This window comes from Nyctibius grandis, chromosome 6 (genome assembly GCF_013368605.1).
Source record: "Nyctibius grandis isolate bNycGra1 chromosome 6, bNycGra1.pri, whole genome shotgun sequence".
NCBI classification, from domain to species: Eukaryota; Metazoa; Chordata; class Aves; order Nyctibiiformes; family Nyctibiidae; genus Nyctibius; species Nyctibius grandis.
Window position 1 is genome coordinate 43,606,962 of NC_090663.1, and position 20,048 is coordinate 43,627,009.

General features: G+C 38.7%; 1 protein-coding gene across 3 annotated transcripts in view; it reads right to left on the reverse strand.

Annotated features, from left to right (window-relative positions):
- Positions 1-1,346: 1,346 nt before the first annotated feature.
- GALNT7 (polypeptide N-acetylgalactosaminyltransferase 7) overlaps positions 1,347-20,048 on the reverse strand; it is a 74,824-nt gene continuing 56,122 nt past the window's right edge. For 2 of the 3 annotated variants that reach the window (XM_068403154.1, XM_068403156.1), the window contains exons 5-12: positions 19,845-19,924; positions 17,453-17,635; positions 14,313-14,430; positions 12,283-12,405; positions 9,979-10,197; positions 7,720-7,818; positions 6,250-6,378; positions 1,347-3,518 (exon numbers count right to left, since the gene is read on the reverse strand). In XM_068403154.1, the coding sequence (XP_068259255.1) occupies positions 3,381-3,518; positions 6,250-6,378; positions 7,720-7,818; positions 9,979-10,197; positions 12,283-12,405; positions 14,313-14,430; positions 17,453-17,635; positions 19,845-19,924 (1,089 nt within the window). In that variant the 3' untranslated portion in view covers positions 1,347-3,380. Of the gene's footprint in view, positions 3,519-6,249; positions 6,379-7,719; positions 7,819-9,978; positions 10,198-12,282; positions 12,406-14,312; positions 14,431-17,452; positions 17,636-17,802; positions 17,986-19,844; positions 19,925-20,048 lie in introns of all 3 variants that reach the window. The other variant, XM_068403155.1, reaches the window with a different exon arrangement.

Genomic DNA, 20,048 nt, shown 5'->3' on the forward strand with positions numbered 1-20,048 from the left:
CAGAAACACTGCTCATTTGTTTTCCCTGAGCTGTTTCTTTTCACCTATTACAACTGATGGATCTAAGCTCACCAGCAGGGAACAAACAATAAATGCTTTTACAAAAAAAACCAGTTTGTGTTCAATGGTGTAGATAATTTCTTCTGCATGCTCTGAAATTCCTATGCCTCTAAGGATCTTGCATAAATTGACCTTCTTTAACCTAAAGGGAAAACTGTGTTTGATAGACAGCAACATCTAGCAAAGCATCTTTTGTGTTTTTACAAGCAGCTGGTGGGTTTTTTCTTTTCTTGTGAAAGTCTCATAAATAAGCATAAAATTTTTACATCCCTGGCATAGTGTAACAGATCTCAGGCTTCTTGGTCTAGTTTCAGAGCAGTAAGTTGATCTTGACTGTTGGCTTTAGGGACTGCAATTTGGAAGCAGATGGTATGGAAGAAGCAGATAGTAAAGAAATAAAGGTGACTGACTGACATTAGGGAAAGAGAATTAATTGATTCTAGGATGCCATCAATGGGGACAGCATCTTTGGTACTGCCCAAAGGGTGCTGTTGGTTCTCCTAGTGCTAGGATCTCCAATAATGAAGAAAGATGACCCCTCCTTCCTATCAGTCCCTGTTTACGTACATAAAAGTGCATTCCCTTATGTGAACCGGCTCCTGCTACACCCACAGGGTTTTGCTGAAGGAGCCTTTCAAGATCTGAACACACATAAGTGCATTGACAGACATGGCTGGGAAACAACAATCCCATCTGTAAAGTGCTGCAAGATTTCAGCATTTAGGCTTGCTCTTAGGCCAGAACTTGTGTCTTCCGTGTCCTGATTTAATTGCATACTCTTCTGCTAAGCAACCTTCTCAGGAAAAAAAAAAAAGTTTGTTTGAAACATGTTTGTTGGTGGAAACATACATGGACTAAGATAAAATATAGAGCCAAAACACTACCAACTAGTCCTGACCTTTGGTTCTACTTTAGAAATCATTCTCAAGTTCATTTTCTATGAGCATATTAAATCTACCTAATTAGATCAGGTCAGGTGATAAAAAAAATCCAAATGTGTCCACGTGGAAACTCTCAGTGGGAATTTAATTTTTCACTTCACTGGAAAAAAAACTGAGTCCTCACAGATAACGACAAAAACTACCTAGATAAAAAGTGAAATAAACCACTTAATATTTGTAAGTTTGTAATACTGAAGTTGTCTAGATTTATAATATGGGGTTTCTATAAATATAATAATCGATTTTTACTCTGTAAAAGTATAGTAAACCCAAAAATTCAAATATTTTATTTACTTCATCTAAAAAACAAGCAACCCATAAGTAAGATATACATAGGTTTCCCAGATTTATCCCTAATAAATTTTTTAAAGATTTATACAATTTCTACAGAAACATACAGTGTATCAAAATCTGCATAAATCAAATTTATAAAATATGTAGAAATGCATAGTGATATTATCAACTTACAAAGCAAGAATATGGGAAGTATTTTTTCCAAGCTGGCTATAGTAGGAAAAAGTCATTACAGCAACAGCTTCTTATGATCTCATGTTTTGTAAGGTTTCAGTCTCACATACAGATTAATATTCACATACAGCATCAGCTTTCAATGAATTGCACAAAATACCCATTTAAAATGCACACCTGCGCAATTTATGTGCCACCACTCTTTCTCTTATGCATAGTTGTATGATTAAATTAATCTACTCAACACACAAAAATGGAGTCAGTTTTCATACACACAAGGAACAAGTACCAGCACACACCCTTATTTTCCTTTTTTTTTTTTCCAGTTTCTCCCTCCTTTATTTTCTATTTTTCATAGCTCTAAAAGGATAAATGAGAAGTTTAAAGAAAGTAGGAAAGATCCCAAACTAAAAGATCAGTGCAGACAGCCCTATAAAGATCAAACTCTGTCACCAAATATGATACAGAACCCTTGTTAACATCAATGGGAGCTGCATGCAATGCTATTCTAGATTTCAGGGAAGTATTTAGTCATATTTAATAGTGTGACATGTTATTGGCATAGCTCTTATGAAATCAGTACACTGATGTCAACAGTTAACAGTCCCAAAATCTGGAATAAGGAAGTGAGGATAAGTCATTTCTCCTCCACCTCTCTGTTCATTCAGAGACTCCCTTAGAGTCCTAAGGGAATTTGCATCGACTCCTTTCCAGAACTTTTTCAGAAACAACTTCTTCACATTCTAGTCTGTACACTATAGCACCAAGCAGTTGTCTTTTGTGTTTGTAATCCCTCAGGAAAAGTTGCCAATGACAAAAATAAGAAGAAAATTAGTATGAATAAATGTGGTTTCAGGATTTCCATTTCTCTTTTCAAATCTAAATCTGGCATCCAAACTAGTTGACAGATGTCCTTGTAACATTATGTAGATGTGTTAAGGAGCTGGATGTCTTCTCCTAATAAAAAGTTTTAGTCCACCTCTAAGTGATTTCCATTTAAAATGACAATATAAATGAAGCAGTGGATTCTTTCTAAGTTTTACATAATTGTGCAGCTTTATTTTATTTTTTAAAAAATTATTTTAACGTAAGGCATGGTTTAAACAAGAAAGTTAGTGCTTAATTCTTAATTAATTAATCCAGTTAATTCTTAACTGGAATCACGAGGGTGCTTACTTCCATCAAAATGTACCACATTAGCGCTAAACTCAACACTAAGCTCTTCCTTGCACCGTACACAGTGTCCAGTCGAAGTAGAGCAGCCAAACTGGCCACAGAAATTTGTCTTCAGTAACACAATAATTACATGGGGTGGTACAGTTGGTCCCCACCCCTGGTGACAGCTCAGAAAAATCCAGCGTATAATTTCCAACAAATGCTTTTCTTGTGAAAGAGAGAAATGAAAGAGGCACTAAATATGTTGAAATTCACCTTCCAAAAAAGCAGCATGACTGTGAGAGAAGGCCACCCTGGCTAATAACCTGTGGCAGTGCTTAGTAAGATGTAAAATTAAATAAAAATATACAACAGGTTGATAATCACCAAGTTCTATGAAAATCTGGTTACTCCAACCTTTTCAAGTGTGTGTAAAAAAACTGCCTTCAGACCCCTGAGTGTAATCCCAAAGACGACGACAACGCTTTTAACTATGTTCCTATGAAACATAGCTAACAGCACATTAATTTACCAACATCTTAAAAGAAAAAGATGTAAACATCTACAGAGTTTAAGGTAAAGCAGTTTTGTAAACATTAACTGCAGATGATAATGTTATTGTAATAATCACAGTTCGTCTATGTCCTTCATCCAAGCCAGGAGGCTCGCAGCTGTACAAAGTTAGTAATTGCAGCAGTTTTCAGGCTATTTTCAGTCCTGTACAAATTAATGTGTCAGTAGGTAGGTTTTGTCTGTCTACACACTAAGGATGTTGTTCATTTCCCATTTTTGCGTTGCTTTACTGGAATCACACTCTGAAATGAAAACTTGATGGAGGACTTCGGAGCGATCCAAGCACTTCCCTGATGGAATGTGAGTAAATCTGTGCAGATTCTGGAAAACAAAACCATCAGGAACACGTGTTGTTTTTTGTGGTTTTTTTTGTTTTTTTTTTTTTTTTTAAATATTTTCTTCACAACTGCAATATAGCTATTTACAGAACCAAGTTTAGGGTCCCAGAACAGATCAGTTCTATGCTCATTTTACTGTTTGTTAAACCTAGACTTTCACAGCCTTCATATTATGAAATGTTTGACACGTGTAGGTCCACTTGAGACGCCTCCCATTTCTCTTAGGCAACAAACTGCTAAGAAAATTAGCAAAACTGTGTCTAAAATGCTTCCAGCCTTTTCATCCATCCTGTAACCAAACGAAAAGATGAACTCCTGAGGACAGCTCTATGAGCACTGACTTCATTGGGCAGATTTGGTTATCCCTCACATAAAGCAACTGCACAGCACCAACATTAACCACACTGGGAAGAAAAAAAGCACTAACTTTGCTCCCTGTTTGGCTGGTAGAAGGAAGAGAAGAGGGTATGAGAGCAAGTCTGGCCTCCGGAGCAACAGGAGGCTGCCTAAGAAACTGCAGACCTATTGTGCCTAGCACATTCAGGCTGGGACTTGCACGTTTGGCTCCTTCCACACCTCCTGTGCTGCCATGCCCGAGTCTCACGCATTTGCAAAGCGGCCTGTAGCTCCTCTCCCGCCTGCTGACCCCCTGCGCCAGATGCAGCCCTGACTCACTGACCAGTTGCATCTCTCCTGAAGAGCAACGGAGCAGAAGCAAACCTGCTGCACTGCAGCTGGGCTGGGGCTCCACAGCCCTGCCCCATGCGCCCAGCTCCCCATGGCATGGGGACCTTCTCCATCACCCCATCACTCCTGCACATGTGTGCATGTCCAAATGTTGGTTCAGCTCGATACCTGCTCCTGCTGTGCAGACAGACATAGGGGTCCTCTACTTGGAGAGGTGAACAGATGCCTGAACAAAAGCAACAAGCAGACCACTGCCAGTCCTATTCTGGATGTTTGCTTATGGGCACCAAAGCCCTGCTACTGCTTAACACTCAAGCAGCACAGACGTTGCACTCACTAAACTGGCACACAAACGTTCATTCCAGAAACAACCAACCAACCAGATAAAGTCTCCTGGCGGCTTTCATTTACATGAGGCCACATTTTTCAGCAGTTCATAAGCATTTCATTCTTTACATCCTCCTCATTAGAAGAGTTGGTCATACCCTCTGTATTGCATAGCAGAGTGTGCCAAATTTCTAGTATCTGCTTGGTTACACACCCTTGGTGGTCCTTTCGCTCTCACTCCCCTTTTTCTTTCCTTCTGGAAGACAGTCAGTGTTTTGTTCTACAGTCCAGACCATGCCTACTGCGCTTCCTTATAACTTGTGGTAATGAGCAAACAATTACACAACTTGGTACCACTGTGGAGGAAATGGATCTTTCTTGCATAAAAGAAACGCTTCGCGAAGAGCCAAGTAACATGCTGGGACACACTAGAAGGCTGGAGAGTTAGCAAGTGCTATATATTATTCCAATATTAAAACAGAAGCTGTGAGGCAGTGAAACACTGCTCACTGATTTTTAAATTTCAGGTTTAAAGAGTTTTGTCTGTCTACATGGCACAAGAAAGCTGGGTGGAAATGGCATTATGGTGCTTGATGCTTCCTAGCTCTATGCAAATATCAGAAAAAGTAGGGTGGCTTACAGGATAACAAACAGATTTCGCTGCACTCAGCAGTGCCTACATCTTTCAGATAAACACAATCCAGATAACCAGCTAATGAATTAATAAATATGCAATACGCTAGATAAACTGAAGAAAAATCAACACAGAAGAGTTTCTTAGACACAGAATCAAGTTATGTGGCGCTATATCCAAGGATAACATCACTCTTAGACTATTCAGTCTTATTTTTTAAGAGATAAACAGAAATATAACCTTAGACATTTTTTAAAATAAACACTTTCAAAACTAGAATTAATAGAGGACTTACAAATGTAGTGACTAAATAGACTGTAGCAGCCCTCATGTGTATATCAGCCAACATTCCAAGTCTTTATTAAAAATTCACAGATTTTGCAATAGCATCATAATGGCGCCACACCCAGAATTCACAACAGAGCATGTTATTAGAAAACGGCTAATGAGCAGGAAAAAGAAATACTGCAGAAGGCAAAGGCAACACAAAAAGCCAAAGAGTAACGCTATGTTTACCTGTTCCTATGTAGGCTTAGAAAGCTCTGTCTTTAAACAGAGCAACACTTCAATTTAGACCTCTCAAAATGAGATATAATATTGATCCTAGCTGCTAAATGCACCTCACCAGTTAAGTAATCTTCTCACAGGGCCCATTAGATAAAGAAACTTTCTTGATAGAAGGCATACAAGCAGAAAGGGTGATGACACAAAAAGCTCTTAGAAACTCTGTCACTGGTAGTGGACATCCACTCTTTGCTTCCTCCCAGATGGGTGCTAATTCCTAACATACCTGTGGCAGCACATGCAGCCTTGTGAGATTGTCCTTAAAGATCGTGCTACAGAAGACAGCAAGTAGAGCTACTAGCAAAAGCATCCTTCCCTACAGGAAGTTTTCCCAGAAAGCATGGATTTCCAAGAATGTGCAATTAACAATTTACTCTACTTAACTCAGTTAACCTTGTCATAGATCTTTATTTTCAGATATATATATATAAACCGATAAAAAAGGTGCAAAAAACCAGGATGCAAATGATAATTTCTTTTCTGCTGTATATCTGTTGCATACCTTAAAGTATTGCCAATCCTTGTATTCATTCTGATTACAGTGTGTAATCATAATTTTGGATCCATCTGGTCCTTTAGTTAAGCACTGATCATACTGCATGAGTTGATTAGCTTCATTGATTCGGAAAAGCTAACAGGAAAAAAAAAAGCCACCTTTTCAACAGTTGACTCAAAATAACAAATACTTCAGAAACACTCAAAATACCTACGAAATTGCATCATTCAAAATACTGTCTGGTGTATTTTAGCTGCCTTTCAGGAGGGCTCTTTATTTTACATGATGTAATGCACTTTTACTATCATGACACTCAGTTTCATGGAGAACTTTCCTGTAGGATTTAGAAGGCTAAGAAACTTACCTAGCAAGACAAAAATGATAAAAATAAAGGGATCCCTATTTGGGAGACTTCTGGAAGTGTTTGATTAGAAGCCTTTGTATGATTTGATGGCCAAACAATCTACTACCTTTCTAAACCTCTGGCAGGAAGTCCTTGGTCCTGGACAGTAATTTCATGTGAAGACAGTAAACTCGGGCATTTTACCCATGGAGGAAATAAAACGTACGCATTTAGATACAAAAATATTATCCTAGCTACTTCTTAGCAAATAATTGTTACAGGGTTTTTGGGGGTAACATAAACAGAAAAAAAGTAGTTTATGGAACTTTTTCATTAAATATCAAAATAAGAGAGACATTTCTAAGGGCTACTAAGCTAACCCAAATATATTTTTTAAAAGCATCATCCTGCACATGCTTTCACACTGCTGTGACAAAACTTGCCTGGTTCAAGTCTACATCAGCATAAATAGGGACTTTAAATGCTGAAAAATTTTCCAACCAAAAGCAAAGATGTACATACAGAACAGTGTGTTTGTGTGGTAGTGTGGGTACGTTTGTGAAGATACAGGTCAAACACGATAGCAGCTTGGATTGCAGCCATCTATTAGTAAATATGCTCTGCCAATTAATTTGTAAATGAAGCAGAGAGAAATTTGTATTCAATTTCTTGTCTCCCGTGGTGGAAGATGAGTTACTGCACAAAAGTGTTTTATACTTCCATTAGAGCAAACCATCTTTGTGAAATAATTGAGCCAAAGTGAGTAAGGGGATTGTTTCCTGAAGGATGAATTATTAAGCGAAGATAAACGATGAATCAGCAGCAATGCTAAGAGCTGCAGTTGTTCTAATGCAGTGATATGGTTGCTTTAAAACACAGTTCTTGCCTCCTTATGTATCTGCTTCACTGAAGAAGAGATTATGAATTTGCCTTCAATTTTGTACCGTTTGTGTTTGAAGTTATATTTTCAGATTCCTGTATTTTAGCAATGTCAGTATGCTTATGGAAAAATCTCTAACTCCCACCTTTGTAGCTAGCACCTAAGTGCCTTTACGTACAGGCTTAACAGAAAACCAGCCTGTTATCATCCACAGCAAGCAATTCTCCTTCAGACTTGCCTCCAAGCTCCTTACCTGATTTCCTCCCATTCTGTGGCACGGCCCAAGCTCAACGAAGCCACCGTTGCTGTGCCCCATGCTATCGATGCAGTACACGGTTTCAAAGCCTCTAATCTGGAAAAGAGGTTTTGCACTCTAAGTTAGTGTCAAGGAAAAAAATAAGTGCAAAGGAGTTCAGAAAATTCTCACTTATATTTCAAACCAGAAACAGGTATCTGCCAGAGAGATATGAGACAAACCTGTGTAGGAAATTTAAATACTGATGTTAACCATTCTGGGAGATGGAGCTTCAAGCTGCTCATGCTAATTTCTGGGCTCTTACATGAGTTAGAGTACACTGAAGAAGCTAGAGTTGCAACCTTAGTTCCAAACAAATGACACCAAAAGGCAGGACTTTCAAGTATTTTAATTTATTCAGTCTCCTATTAAAGCACGTTCAGTCTCCCAGGTCTTCATAAATAAAGCAGGAGCTCAGCTTAGATGCTCTCATCTTGTGCATGAGAGAAACGTGATGCACAGCCGTTATTAACTGCAGCCAGGCACAGCCTGCTGACTCGGCTGCTCAGCAGTACCTTCTGCATCAGCAATTACACCGGAAAAAGAGATAAAATTCATGAGGGGTAGCACAGGCATAGGGATAAAGAATAAAAGTCCTGTCAGAAAGCATGCCTCACCTGCTGATTATCCCATTCCCTTCTCAGAAGGGCCAGCAAACAGCTTTACAAAGACTTTATGATGCAAATAACATTCTTTCCAGACCGAGTTTCTTTGCCAGAGCCTGCCTCTTCTTCATGATGGTAGAAGAAAGTCTGGAGGACTAAGCTTAGACCTGACTTCCAGAGAGAGTGTTAAAGAAGATGAACCCCACACTTTCATTCCTGACACTTTGGAAATGCAAGTAGTGTGGTGTTACAAATAGGTGGGGAAAAAAATTTCTCAGATGTAGGATAACTAGCAGCCAGTGAAGAAGAGTTGAAGAAAACTTCAGAGACATCGCTGAACTTCAGACTTTCCAGTTGCTTCACCAGAGCCACTCGCTTTTATCAGGGATGATTTCCTGCAAGGTGGCCACTATTATTTTATTCTCTTCAGATACCTTCACTTCAGTGAAGAGTAATATATAACATGCCTTCCTAACCCTTCACGTGGATTCAAAAGGAGGTCTAAGGCCAATGTAGTAACTGATGCTTTGTGCTAGCTTTTAGGTAAGAAATAAAGGTGGCATTGTTCACCTGATCCCTCAGATACAGGACTATTTGTACGCCCTTCCACCATGCACATGCTGTATGTCACTAATTCCTCAGAGAAATTAGAGATGACACTTTCTCGGCCATAGGAAACAGCATAGATCTGTACTTTCTAATGCTCTTTTGAAGTTATAAGAATGGGTCCATCATAACTTGGGAAAGAAGGTTGCTAAATTTGGTGGGACACAGGAGTCCTCCTCTACTAGTGAGACAATTTTTGAATTTTGCCTCCACAATCTGCAAAAGTGAAATTAATAGGAGAGACAGGGCAAGGCTGGAACCAACTAAAAAGGGCAAAAATATAAATAAATTTGAAAGCAGGCAGGAGACCTGCAGTAAGACCTTCTCAAGGCGTAAGCTCAATGCCACAATGAAACAGGCAGGGTTCAGTGAGTTGTCCTGTACTTGCCTGGCAACATGCTGTCTCTGTCAACCACGTGAAAATGCCAAATTTGTAACCACATTCTTAATTTAGCAAAGTCATACTCATATTCATTAATGCTGGAAATGACTGTTAAGGAATCATATCAAATTATTACATACAGGTAAGGGAACTACCGGGGTTGTAACGATGAGTACATCCCAGGCTAGCAAACATAGGCAGAATGTACTCCACCTGGACTTCATGATCTATTCTCTATGCCTTCACAGAAAAAGATTTTCACCTATTAATCTTCGTCAATACTCCTATGCACACAGGATTCACATTTTTTCTTTTAAAAAACCCTAAATTCCACTTATGGAAAAAAGAGCTTTAGACGTAACTGAAGACAGGGCTAGAGATAAAATAATCCTTCAAGGAACTATGGAGCTAATTAAAAAAAATCACACCTCTTAAAGTATATAATAATTTTTTTTCCTAGGGTTATATCGCTATAGCTCTCTGGATAGTATCATATACCTTAGTATAGTGGTAATCAAATAGCCTGTTCTTAGATTGATGTCAAGTAACAATCACTTCCTTTTGCATTCCCACTTTTTTTTAAAAAAGGTCCTAAAATAAAGAGAGGTTATGTGCTGTACTTACCTCTCCCCAGTCCACGTTTTTAGGTGGTAAGGGATAATACGAAGTTATATCATATGCTATTTCTTCCATAAACCACTTGAAACTTTTGCAGTTGTGATCTTCACGGAATTTTTTCAGCTCAGATATATCTCCATAAGGTAGCGCTTTTGTCTCTGGACGACTGGCATAAAAGTAATCTTTATATTCGTCCCACCACACTTCTACAACTCTGACATAGTTCTGTGAAGAACAAGGACACTGCTGCTACCTCAAAGCACACACAACAGGTCAGACACAACTGCATGTTAATTCCAGAAATATAAGGATTTCTCCTCTTAAAAAGTGACAGCATGGAATTATTATATTGCACTAATAATTTGTCACCTTCAGTAGATTATACAAGACACATACATATTAGTTTCTATGACAGTTTAGGACTGAAGCCAGCAAAATAAACTGGCTTGCTTAACGAGAGTATGAAGTATTTTTTTAAGTTTAGAGAATGTTTATTTGAAAATAAAGACTCTTCAGTTACGGGTGCAATAAAGCGTTGCAATCATTTGCTGTGTACCAGAACTGCAATTTAGAGTTTGCATTCACCGTCTCCAGTTTCAATACAGAGAATTATATGCATTAGTCCACTAAGGGTGAAAAAATTAAGTCTTAAATGGATCAGCTATGACACACCAAGGAGATTTTATCTTCTTAAGTAAAGTAGTTTATTGCCGCTTGGAGAAGGGGAAAAAATGGATGGCTCGCCTGGTGAACAAGACTCTCCCTCACACCCTTCTCCTCAGTCCCTTTGATGGCTCGTATCTCTATTACCTGAACATGTTCTAGATGCACACCTCACTTTGTACAATTCTTCTGGCGTTAATGACCTGGTGTTAAAACAGTCTTAACAGATCTGGCTAAAGGCACAAATTATTCTGAGTTTTACTTTAATCCACATCCAGCATAAATTGAACAAAGCTATAAAGGAGCACATTTACTATGGGGATAAGAGTGTACCCAAAGAGGGAGAAAGCTATTCCTTCACCCTGCCTTGAACGGAGAAGCAACTTAATATTTAAGAACACTCAGCAGTGTTTTGTTGTGTTCAGTAAGCAGATGAACAGACTCATGTAAGGTGTTCAGGTATGCAGTAAATATTTTCGATCATCTTTTCAGAAGAGTGAAATGTTTTTTATGATTTCAGACAAGTCAAACAAACATCTTACCTCCACTGAGTAATGGAGCTATCATTGCTATCCTGTCTCCCATTGCTCCATCTCTACTCCCAGCTATGCCCCTTTCCCCCCACCCTTCCTTGTACTGGTCCTAGTGCTTGTTTAATTCAAATGTTAATCAATTGACATTACTGATAGAGGACTTTTTGTTTGTTTGTTAGTTTGGTTTTGGTACCAGGTTAATTTTTTACCATTAAGCAAGGCTGGGACATTCCCTTTTCAACAGAACCAACTGTTAGCTTGGCACAAGCCATACTCTGTAACCCTACCAGCAGTCATTGTCACAGGTAATGTCTAGGAAGATGGCTCTGGGACTGGAATTTACAAAGAACTGGGTCTTTGGGAATGGGATTTACCAATCGCAAAACACTGCACAAGAGGAAGCTTAAACCAGGCAATAGGAAACTTTAGCAGGAGGAAGGTCATCTCTCTTCCTGCTGGTAGGTGCAAACTTAGTTTTTCTTGACTCAACTTATGCCTTCAGATATAGACAGCTGGCTCACTCTTTTCTTGAGGTGATGTCTACTTTTAATATCATGGCTTGAGCAACGCTTCTGAACCTGCAAGGTGCCTGAGGAGTTACCAACCTTTATGATGATGTGCAGAGCATACCATTTCCCAGGTCATTCACTGCTGCTTAATTGACAAATGCAGCCACAAAGCTCTGAGAGATGCTAGATTACAGCATTTGCTAAAGCTGCCTATGATCACACCCTGTCAAGTCAAAGGGGGATTTCAAACCCATGATCATCACCTTCCAGGACTGTGCTGTAGTTACCATAGCTGTTCACAATTCAGTTGGGCACAGTGCAGCAAAGGCTTGGGGTGCTGAGAAGAAGTAATAGGAAATGTGATTTGTACCTCAAAGATGGGGAGGGGTGGAGCAAGAAGATGGGTTCCAGGAATCTCTACTCTTAATAACAGTGGGATTGGCACAAAGATTTCCCTCCTGTGGGGATGACCATCTCAGCTTTAGACACTAAATAGCTTTGGATGAAGTGCTCTCTAAATTGCTACTGATAATTTAAATAGATTTATCTAAAACTGTTGTTATCTAAAATAAAAAAACACCTTCAAGGTTGCAGCAAAACAGTACCTTTAATGTAGGAGAAGATCCAACGTACACAGGGGGTGGATTTCCTTGCCAGCCCTGGAGACGATAGATGTGTCCAACACGAGAACAGGGAACAAACAACAGTTTTCCCCCACACTGCCAGATCTACAAGTTCAAAGATGCAGATATTATATGCATTGGAATTTAAGACAGACAAAAAGATAATAAATCATAGAAGAAATGCCAACTACTTTTCTTACTATACCAACTGTGTGATATATTTAAATATTTTAACTTCAGATGTAAGTATAAACATAATAGGTCTCTGAAATGAAAGGTTGTATTGAGTACGTCTTCAACTCAGCCATGAAATTACTCAACTAAATTACTTTTCAAAAAAGCTTTTAAAAAAGTTTGCCATCTTATTCCATTGATATTTTAAAACAACAGTAATGAATGAGAGCACAAAATCTGGAACTGGGTCATTTTTATTATGACATTATTAATAATATTTTGATTTTATTAAAGCAATTCACATACCATCACTAAGATGGGTTTTGGTTAGATGCCCACCACATTTAAGTTTTTCTTAATAAAGACTAGTAGGAGATAAGGATGTCTTTGGTAAGCTATTCTTCCAAATACAAACAGATTTTTCTTTAACTATAGTAGCTGAACATAAAAAATGAGTAAAGCATATTACAATTCTGAAATTCCCTTCCTCCCACACATCCTTGGATAATCCCTTTATGGGGAAAAGAAAACATACCTAAATCTGAATTTAGCTGCTCACAGTCTTGACAAGTTTGAAACATAGCATCAAATCAAAATTCAAGCTAACTTTGAGGATGTTCCAAATTCGTCCAAATTCCACATTAAAAATATGACTTAACAGTATTAGAAAAGATGGGCAGAATAGTTTACTTCCTTTGTTGCACCATCATATTAATTTTCTTAAGTTTCATCAAAAAACCCCCTCAGATATGCAAGGCCATTATATTTGCTACCTAGGAGTCAGCATGCAAGACTGAAAAATGTTACTCTGTTCTTCTGAAGACTGGTCGTGATCTACGTGAAACCAATTCGGAGGTCTCTACATAATCAGCATTTCAATTACAAAACTACTGTATGTAATTTCAGTCATGATTTAGCTCTAAGCAAGATGGAGAATTAGAAGGATAAAGGCCCTGTATATTTAACATCCTCAATAACTACCTTTTGCATATGGATTTACAGCTGAGTGAGGGCACTCAGAGCTTTCCTCCAAATTATGAAGAGCAAGAGTAGCTAGGGGAGCCCTGAATGTACTTTTATTAAAATTCAGCTACGATTTTACAGATCGCTGTTGAGGATATTAAATGTCTCCACTTTTGTTTGTTAATTGGGACAGATTCCTGCTGTCTGCCACTTGTGTCATTATGAATACTGAAGCTACAAGAAGCTAATGATTATCGTCTTACGTTTCCTGCTAACTGAAGAGCATGCATATGCCTAGAAGTGAAAATAAAATCTTCTGCAGTGATTATGAATTATGCAGTTACTGTTTCAATTATGACGACTTCTCTTGTAAAGAAGTTATTGGAATTTTGAAAAGTATATGAGATCATATAAATGGTATAAAAATGGTATGGAGGAGGAAGCCAGGGCAGATTACTTTTTGTCACATCATTATATACTTTACATGCATCTATGCATAAATTGAGTGCTATTTGTTCTCTATAATCACTTTCATTAGAAACAAGCACTCACTTCCCCCCCATAAAATTTGCCATTCTGGTTTCAGATTAGATATTTAGGGTTGTGTGTGATCCCAAACCATTAACAAAATCCAGATTACTCAGCATTTGGGTCTCAGCACCAGGCCACCCCTCTGAATGCTTCTGCCCCAAAGCCCACGAGGAAACACTGAGGACACACATCCCTGCCACAACCTCTCCTCGCAACAAAACCTACTGGGCTTCATGAGACAGAGGTGGGGCAAATCAGAAGCAGGTCTGTCTGAACTCTGAACAGAAGTAAATACAAAAAAAATATATACTAAACTGAATTAGTTTTCAATTTTTTGGTGTTACCTTGTAAGAAATCTCAAAATTTTCACCACCCCAGATTTGAAGACCAGGATCATAGAGACCCAGTTCAAAGAAAAAGTCGCGTTCAATGGCAAACAATCCACCAGCCATTGCAGGGGACCTGAAAGAGGAAGACAGTGTAACTCCTTCTGCCAAAAGGATATGATAACACTTGGAGTAAGCATCAATTAAGGAAGCAATTCACTGTTAACATACAATAAAGATTAGATAAATGGCAATACACAGAAAAATCATAAAGCTTTGTCATCAGCTTCCAGCAATTTTCTGAAATAACATCTGTATTATTTCTAGTGAAGTCACAAATTTATTTATTTTTTTTTAATTACACAAAACTTCGGTTGGAATTATCCGTTCAGCCAAAAGGTAAGAATCAGTGTGGCAAGACATTTCTCTCTTGAAAATCATTTAAGTTTCTGAGATAACAGATGAGACCATATAGCAGACTTAAAGCTTATGCTCTGAGGAGCTGCCACATTGAAACTTCTTATCTACTACACAAGCAACACAGTTTTTCCAGCTAAATGACAACTTTCAATCTTCTCCCTCTGGCTCTTTTTCTACCACTGCCATATGAGACACTTCTCATCATTCTCAGTGAAATTTTAAAGAGGGCCTAGATCAAGTTGTACAAAGTTTCCATTTTGGTTTAGGTTTTTTTTTTAAAATGGCATTGTAAATCCCTCCATGTATACCAAGGTTCAATTAGCAAGTCTTAATGTGTCAAAAAGATGTTGTGGTTTGGATTAGAGCATTTTTGCAGAACGCTCTAACCAGAATTCTTTGGTTGCTTGCTCACACTGAAATAGACAGTAGGGTATGTTAAGCCATTTCCAGTGCACATACCAAGCATTCTTCACCTAAAGATCAATAAATATATAAAAATCCTAATGGATAAAAGCTGTAGTTCCCACTAAGCTGGCAATTTAAAAAAAAAGCTGGTAAGGAAAAAGTGAATTCTTTCTGACTTTAGATGGTCTGCAGCACTGAGAGGAGGAGGATCCAAGAGTCCAGATCACTCTGGTGAGCCAAGTAAAACACGAGTGAAATATTTCTCCATGACGAAATTGTTGAGAGATGCGTCATTTCTAGCACTATTCAGTCTCTTCATTCCATTAGGTTTTTAACTCAGTGCTGCTCCTTTTAACAGCAATGATTACGTATTTCCCTTCTGCACATAAATGTCTGGGGGAGAACTGCTTAGGAAAAAGTAACGTGCACCCTCTGCGTGGCAGGGGCTGGGCAACAACAAAACCAGAGCTGCGGGGTCTATCAGCTGAGGTAAGTATAACCGTTATCAGTTCAGCTGCTCTCCAAACCACCTGATCAGACGATGAGTTACTCCTAAACATCTCCTTCTACTTGTCTGCTCGCTGCACTTTCCTCCAACACCGCTGCTGCACGTCTGGGGCTCCCAGGGCAGGACGGCAGCGGGCGCAGCAGGGACAAGCACGCTGCACAACACAGCCCTGCCGCTCTCCTGCACCTTTGGTTTTCCTCAGCACCAGAAACACTTGGCACGTGTACAGGCCTCAGATGCTGATGTTTCAGTCTTGGCCTCCAACATGCTCTCAAGTGTGTTAAAGAACACAGTACAATCCGCATAAGCTCAGAAGTTTATTTTATAGGATATGAAGAGGTAAGCATAATATTACTGAAAGAAGGATTCAGTCCTGGGGCAATTCTCACATTACAAAAAGTTTGTTTCTGCGCTTTAAGCTGTTGAGGGGTTTTTTTTTGGTTCGTTTTCTTTTTAAACGAAGCTATCCTGGCTATGGTTTCAACAGGACTTTTACTTGGTCTTACTTCTTGGTATTGCCGCAACAAAATGCGTACAGCCTGGACATAAACAGATGCAGGGAATGCCTCTTTTTAAAAGAAGCACTGTAACTCTGAAAGTATTATTAAAAATAAAGTAATCTTTTAAACCGTTCAGAGAACATGTGTTCTGTGTTTCTGGGAACAGTTTAAAGGATTTTAAGACCTGTTTGGATGGTAAACACAGAACACAACAGCAATGTTTGAAATAGTTTATCCCTCTCTAAGAGAGTATTAAAGTTCCAATGTGGACAGCCTTGTCAGAAAATGGTATTATTTATACTGTATACAAAACAGATCAAAGCTTCATAACTTCCTTGCATGTGTTGCCATTTTAGCAGAGAACAATCATGGGTGAGGATAGGGAATTACCAACATCAGTTCTTACAATGTTTAAATCATATATACAAGCAATAGAAGGCATAAGATTCTGAAGATGTGAGGATTGCTTTCAAATGTAGAAACACGATTAGTTAAGTGTGAAGGGGAAAGTAATAAAAAGCAGCAGAACCACAGTCTCCCAGTCTTGAAAAGCCATCCAGAAACTCTAGTTTCTAAGCTAGGGCTTCTAGCCAGTTTCTGTTTGCTGGGAAGAAAACAAACACCCCTACAAAGCATAAGAAAAAGGTGGAACTTCTGTGAAAGTTATTTGAGTTTTCCCAGAAAATAAGGCGGTGTTTTTTTTTTTTTTTTTTTTAAATGTTATGTGTATTAAATTAAAATCCCCAAACATACTAAGACCTTAAAAAATATCTGGCCAAGATTCTTAAACAGTATGCTTCTTTGTCAGATGTGATCTATTATGAAGCAAGTGGGAGAAATATGACAAAAGAGATTTTTTTTGATGCGCATGCATAATCCACGAGCTGTATGCATGCATCAAGCCATAACAGCAGGCTACAGATTTTATGCATTACCGGCTATGATAAATACTCACAGCATGCTCGTTATTTCAAATCAAATGGTTAAATAAGCACTGTTGTTTCCAACACTACTTTTAAAGAAATATCATAGCTAAATAATGTTTTCCCTGGAAACAAAGTCATACAGTATTTCATTTTGCCAAACAAAACCCTGTCTTTCTAATGTGTGCCCTATTAACCACACAAGAGCAGGAATGGAGAGGCAACACAAGGCAGGAAAGGTATTTTGAGCAAATAGTCAGTTGTGGCAAACAGGTCTGACCAAACAAAGCAGCTGGTGTAGTTAGAAGTATGAAGGTTTTCAGGCTAGAAGTACATGCAAGTTTTAGTGGATCAATACTGACTTCAGAAAAAAAAGGAACGGGTAAGTGATTTAGTGATTACCGATACGGTTCAGTTTTTGTCTTTCTGCTTTCCTTCTCTCGCTTGGTCAAGGGAACCCTCTTCCATAGCATACTCCAATCCCACGCTCCTCTAGCAAACCCATCTTCGTCACCACCCCCTTGCGGCACAATCTTATAAGTGTTGCCATCTATGACATCTATAAGCGGCACAGTGCATGTGGTTCTGCAGGGTGGCAGATGGCGGCAGGGAAGATGCGGTTATGTGCAAGGACCCGCGTGGCACATGTGCACCGACCGTAGTTCGTGGGAAAAGAGCAAGGGGGAGGGAAAAACGAAAGGGTTTAGACAATTTTTCATTACAATTCACAGTATGTAAACAGCTCTCTTTACCGATAAGGCTCAGTTTTATGTTTTCGTTTGGACTTTTCCTTGTGGCTTAACGGAATTCGTTTCCATAGCAAACTCCAGTCCCAGGCCCCTCTGGCAAAACCATCTTCGTCCCCACCTTGTTGTGGCTCAATGGAATAATCATTTCCATCTATGTAATCTATTAGAGGTACAGTACATGCAGTTCTGAAACATTTATAGAAGGGAAAGAAAGAGCAAAATACAGTTTCAGAAGAGTAATGTCTAATCTGAAATTTATACCATTAAATATTAAGCTTATAGAGCAGCTTGTATGAAAAGTCACTTGTAAACATATTATTAAAAAATGAAACCTCATTAGAAGAAAAAAGAACTAGTCCTTTCTTTATGTTGTTTTAAGAGGTTCCGAAAGCAGAAAAGTTAGGTCTGAAATGCTAATGTATCAATTCATTTATCAGTACTTTTCCTTTTTCTAATAAACCACTGCTGGAGGCAACAGAGGGCTAGGGTTCTCACAGTATTATTATTTCCTGTAATTTCTATTTGTATCAGATCTTAGCTATCAACAAGTATGATAAGCTCTTAGCTTTTACTAGTGTAAAGATGAATCTTCATTATTCTGTCCTATTCAACTGCCCATGCTGGATTTGTAGGGCAGTTGAATAGGATAAAAAAAATGATACTGGTGCTCTCCTAGCGGCAGTCTTCAGTAGAATTTTTCCTGTTTGATTTGCAATATGCTCCTCATTGTGATGTATCACATACAATATTCACCACGGAAAAGACATTATCTTATTATTCTCCCCAAATTTTCCAAATTAGCTTCCCAGTGAACAAACTTGGGAGCTTTTCCATCTTTTTAAGTCAAATCTTATGAGATAGAAAAATAAGTGGGGTGAAAAGAAATGCTAATGCCGTGCTCTTCTTCGAGGCAGAAGCGGCAGCACGCTGTGCCCAGGGTACCAGGGCTTAGAAGAGGGCTGCTGAGGGCTGCCCTCCAGCACTGCGTGCCTTGGCATCGCTGGTCCTCCCGTAACCTCTGCCTCTGAGGGCGGTGCTGGAGGACGGCCCTAAAGCCACCTGTTCTCACCAGCCTTTCTCCTGTAAAGGAGTAACACACACTCGATGGAAGCATACAAGCATTTCCATCTTCCCTCTAGTATCCTGGCCCAAATATAGTCTTGAAGCTGAGTTACAGCCTTTAAAACACACAAAAAACACCACTTCAAGAAAATTCTGGTAGTACGACAGGTTAACAAATAGTTTTTAGGATTAAGCAGTTATTTTATGGGATAAAAGAGTTTAAACAAGCACATAGTTTCCTAAACACACATACCCCCTGACCACACAAACTAAGAGCGCGGTAGCACACAGCAACAATAATATTTCAACAGCTGGAAGAAATGAAGCCCCTGGGGATGTCCCTCCTTTGTCACCTCTCGCAGACCCCACGCACACAGCACAGGCATTTCCACCACCGACTCCTAGCAAGCGCCTGGGCTTGCAGCAGAGACAGGCTCAAGCCCTGGCCTTGGTTCATGAGAGACAATGCTCCAAAGCACTTCAGAGGAAACAAATAAGACCATATTGCAAGACCAAAGATGAGAGACTTATAAAACTCTTGAGATCACAGGGGCTTTAAATCCCCATTAAATCAAGACACTCACTGCTACTTTTCCTCTACCAAAAATCACGTTTTTCTTTAGTTTTTTTGTTTAATCAGGCTCCTTATTCAGCCAGAACAGAACATTTTTTAACAGTCCCTCAGATCATTGCAAAAGACAAGAGCTGTCTTACATTTAATCTACACTGAGCAAAATATTCAGTATGCCTATTAAAATAAACTATATGGAGACTTATTTGCCTGACTATTTTCCTTCCTCCTTACATAGCTTTTATGCTGGGAGATAGTAAAAACATCATACAGCAAATATTCATATAGTTTGATATAGATAAATATTGATATAGATATAAAACATATTGACTATAGTTTGAAAAGTGAAGATTGTTACTTTGACTTTTTCTTCCTAAGAGGCCAGACACTGGAAATAATGGGAGAACATTACCTGTCCTTGGATATAGGAGCTATAAGTGGCGCATACCAATTAATTCCCACCTCACAATGGGCATCAAGGTAAACCAAAACCTTCAAAAGAAAAGAAAGAAGTCATTTGTATTTCTGTATATAAGATCACAATGATTTAATTAAGCTTATTTATGCCGAAATACTTTCATATTATAAACAAAAAAAATGAAGCTTAAATGAGTAA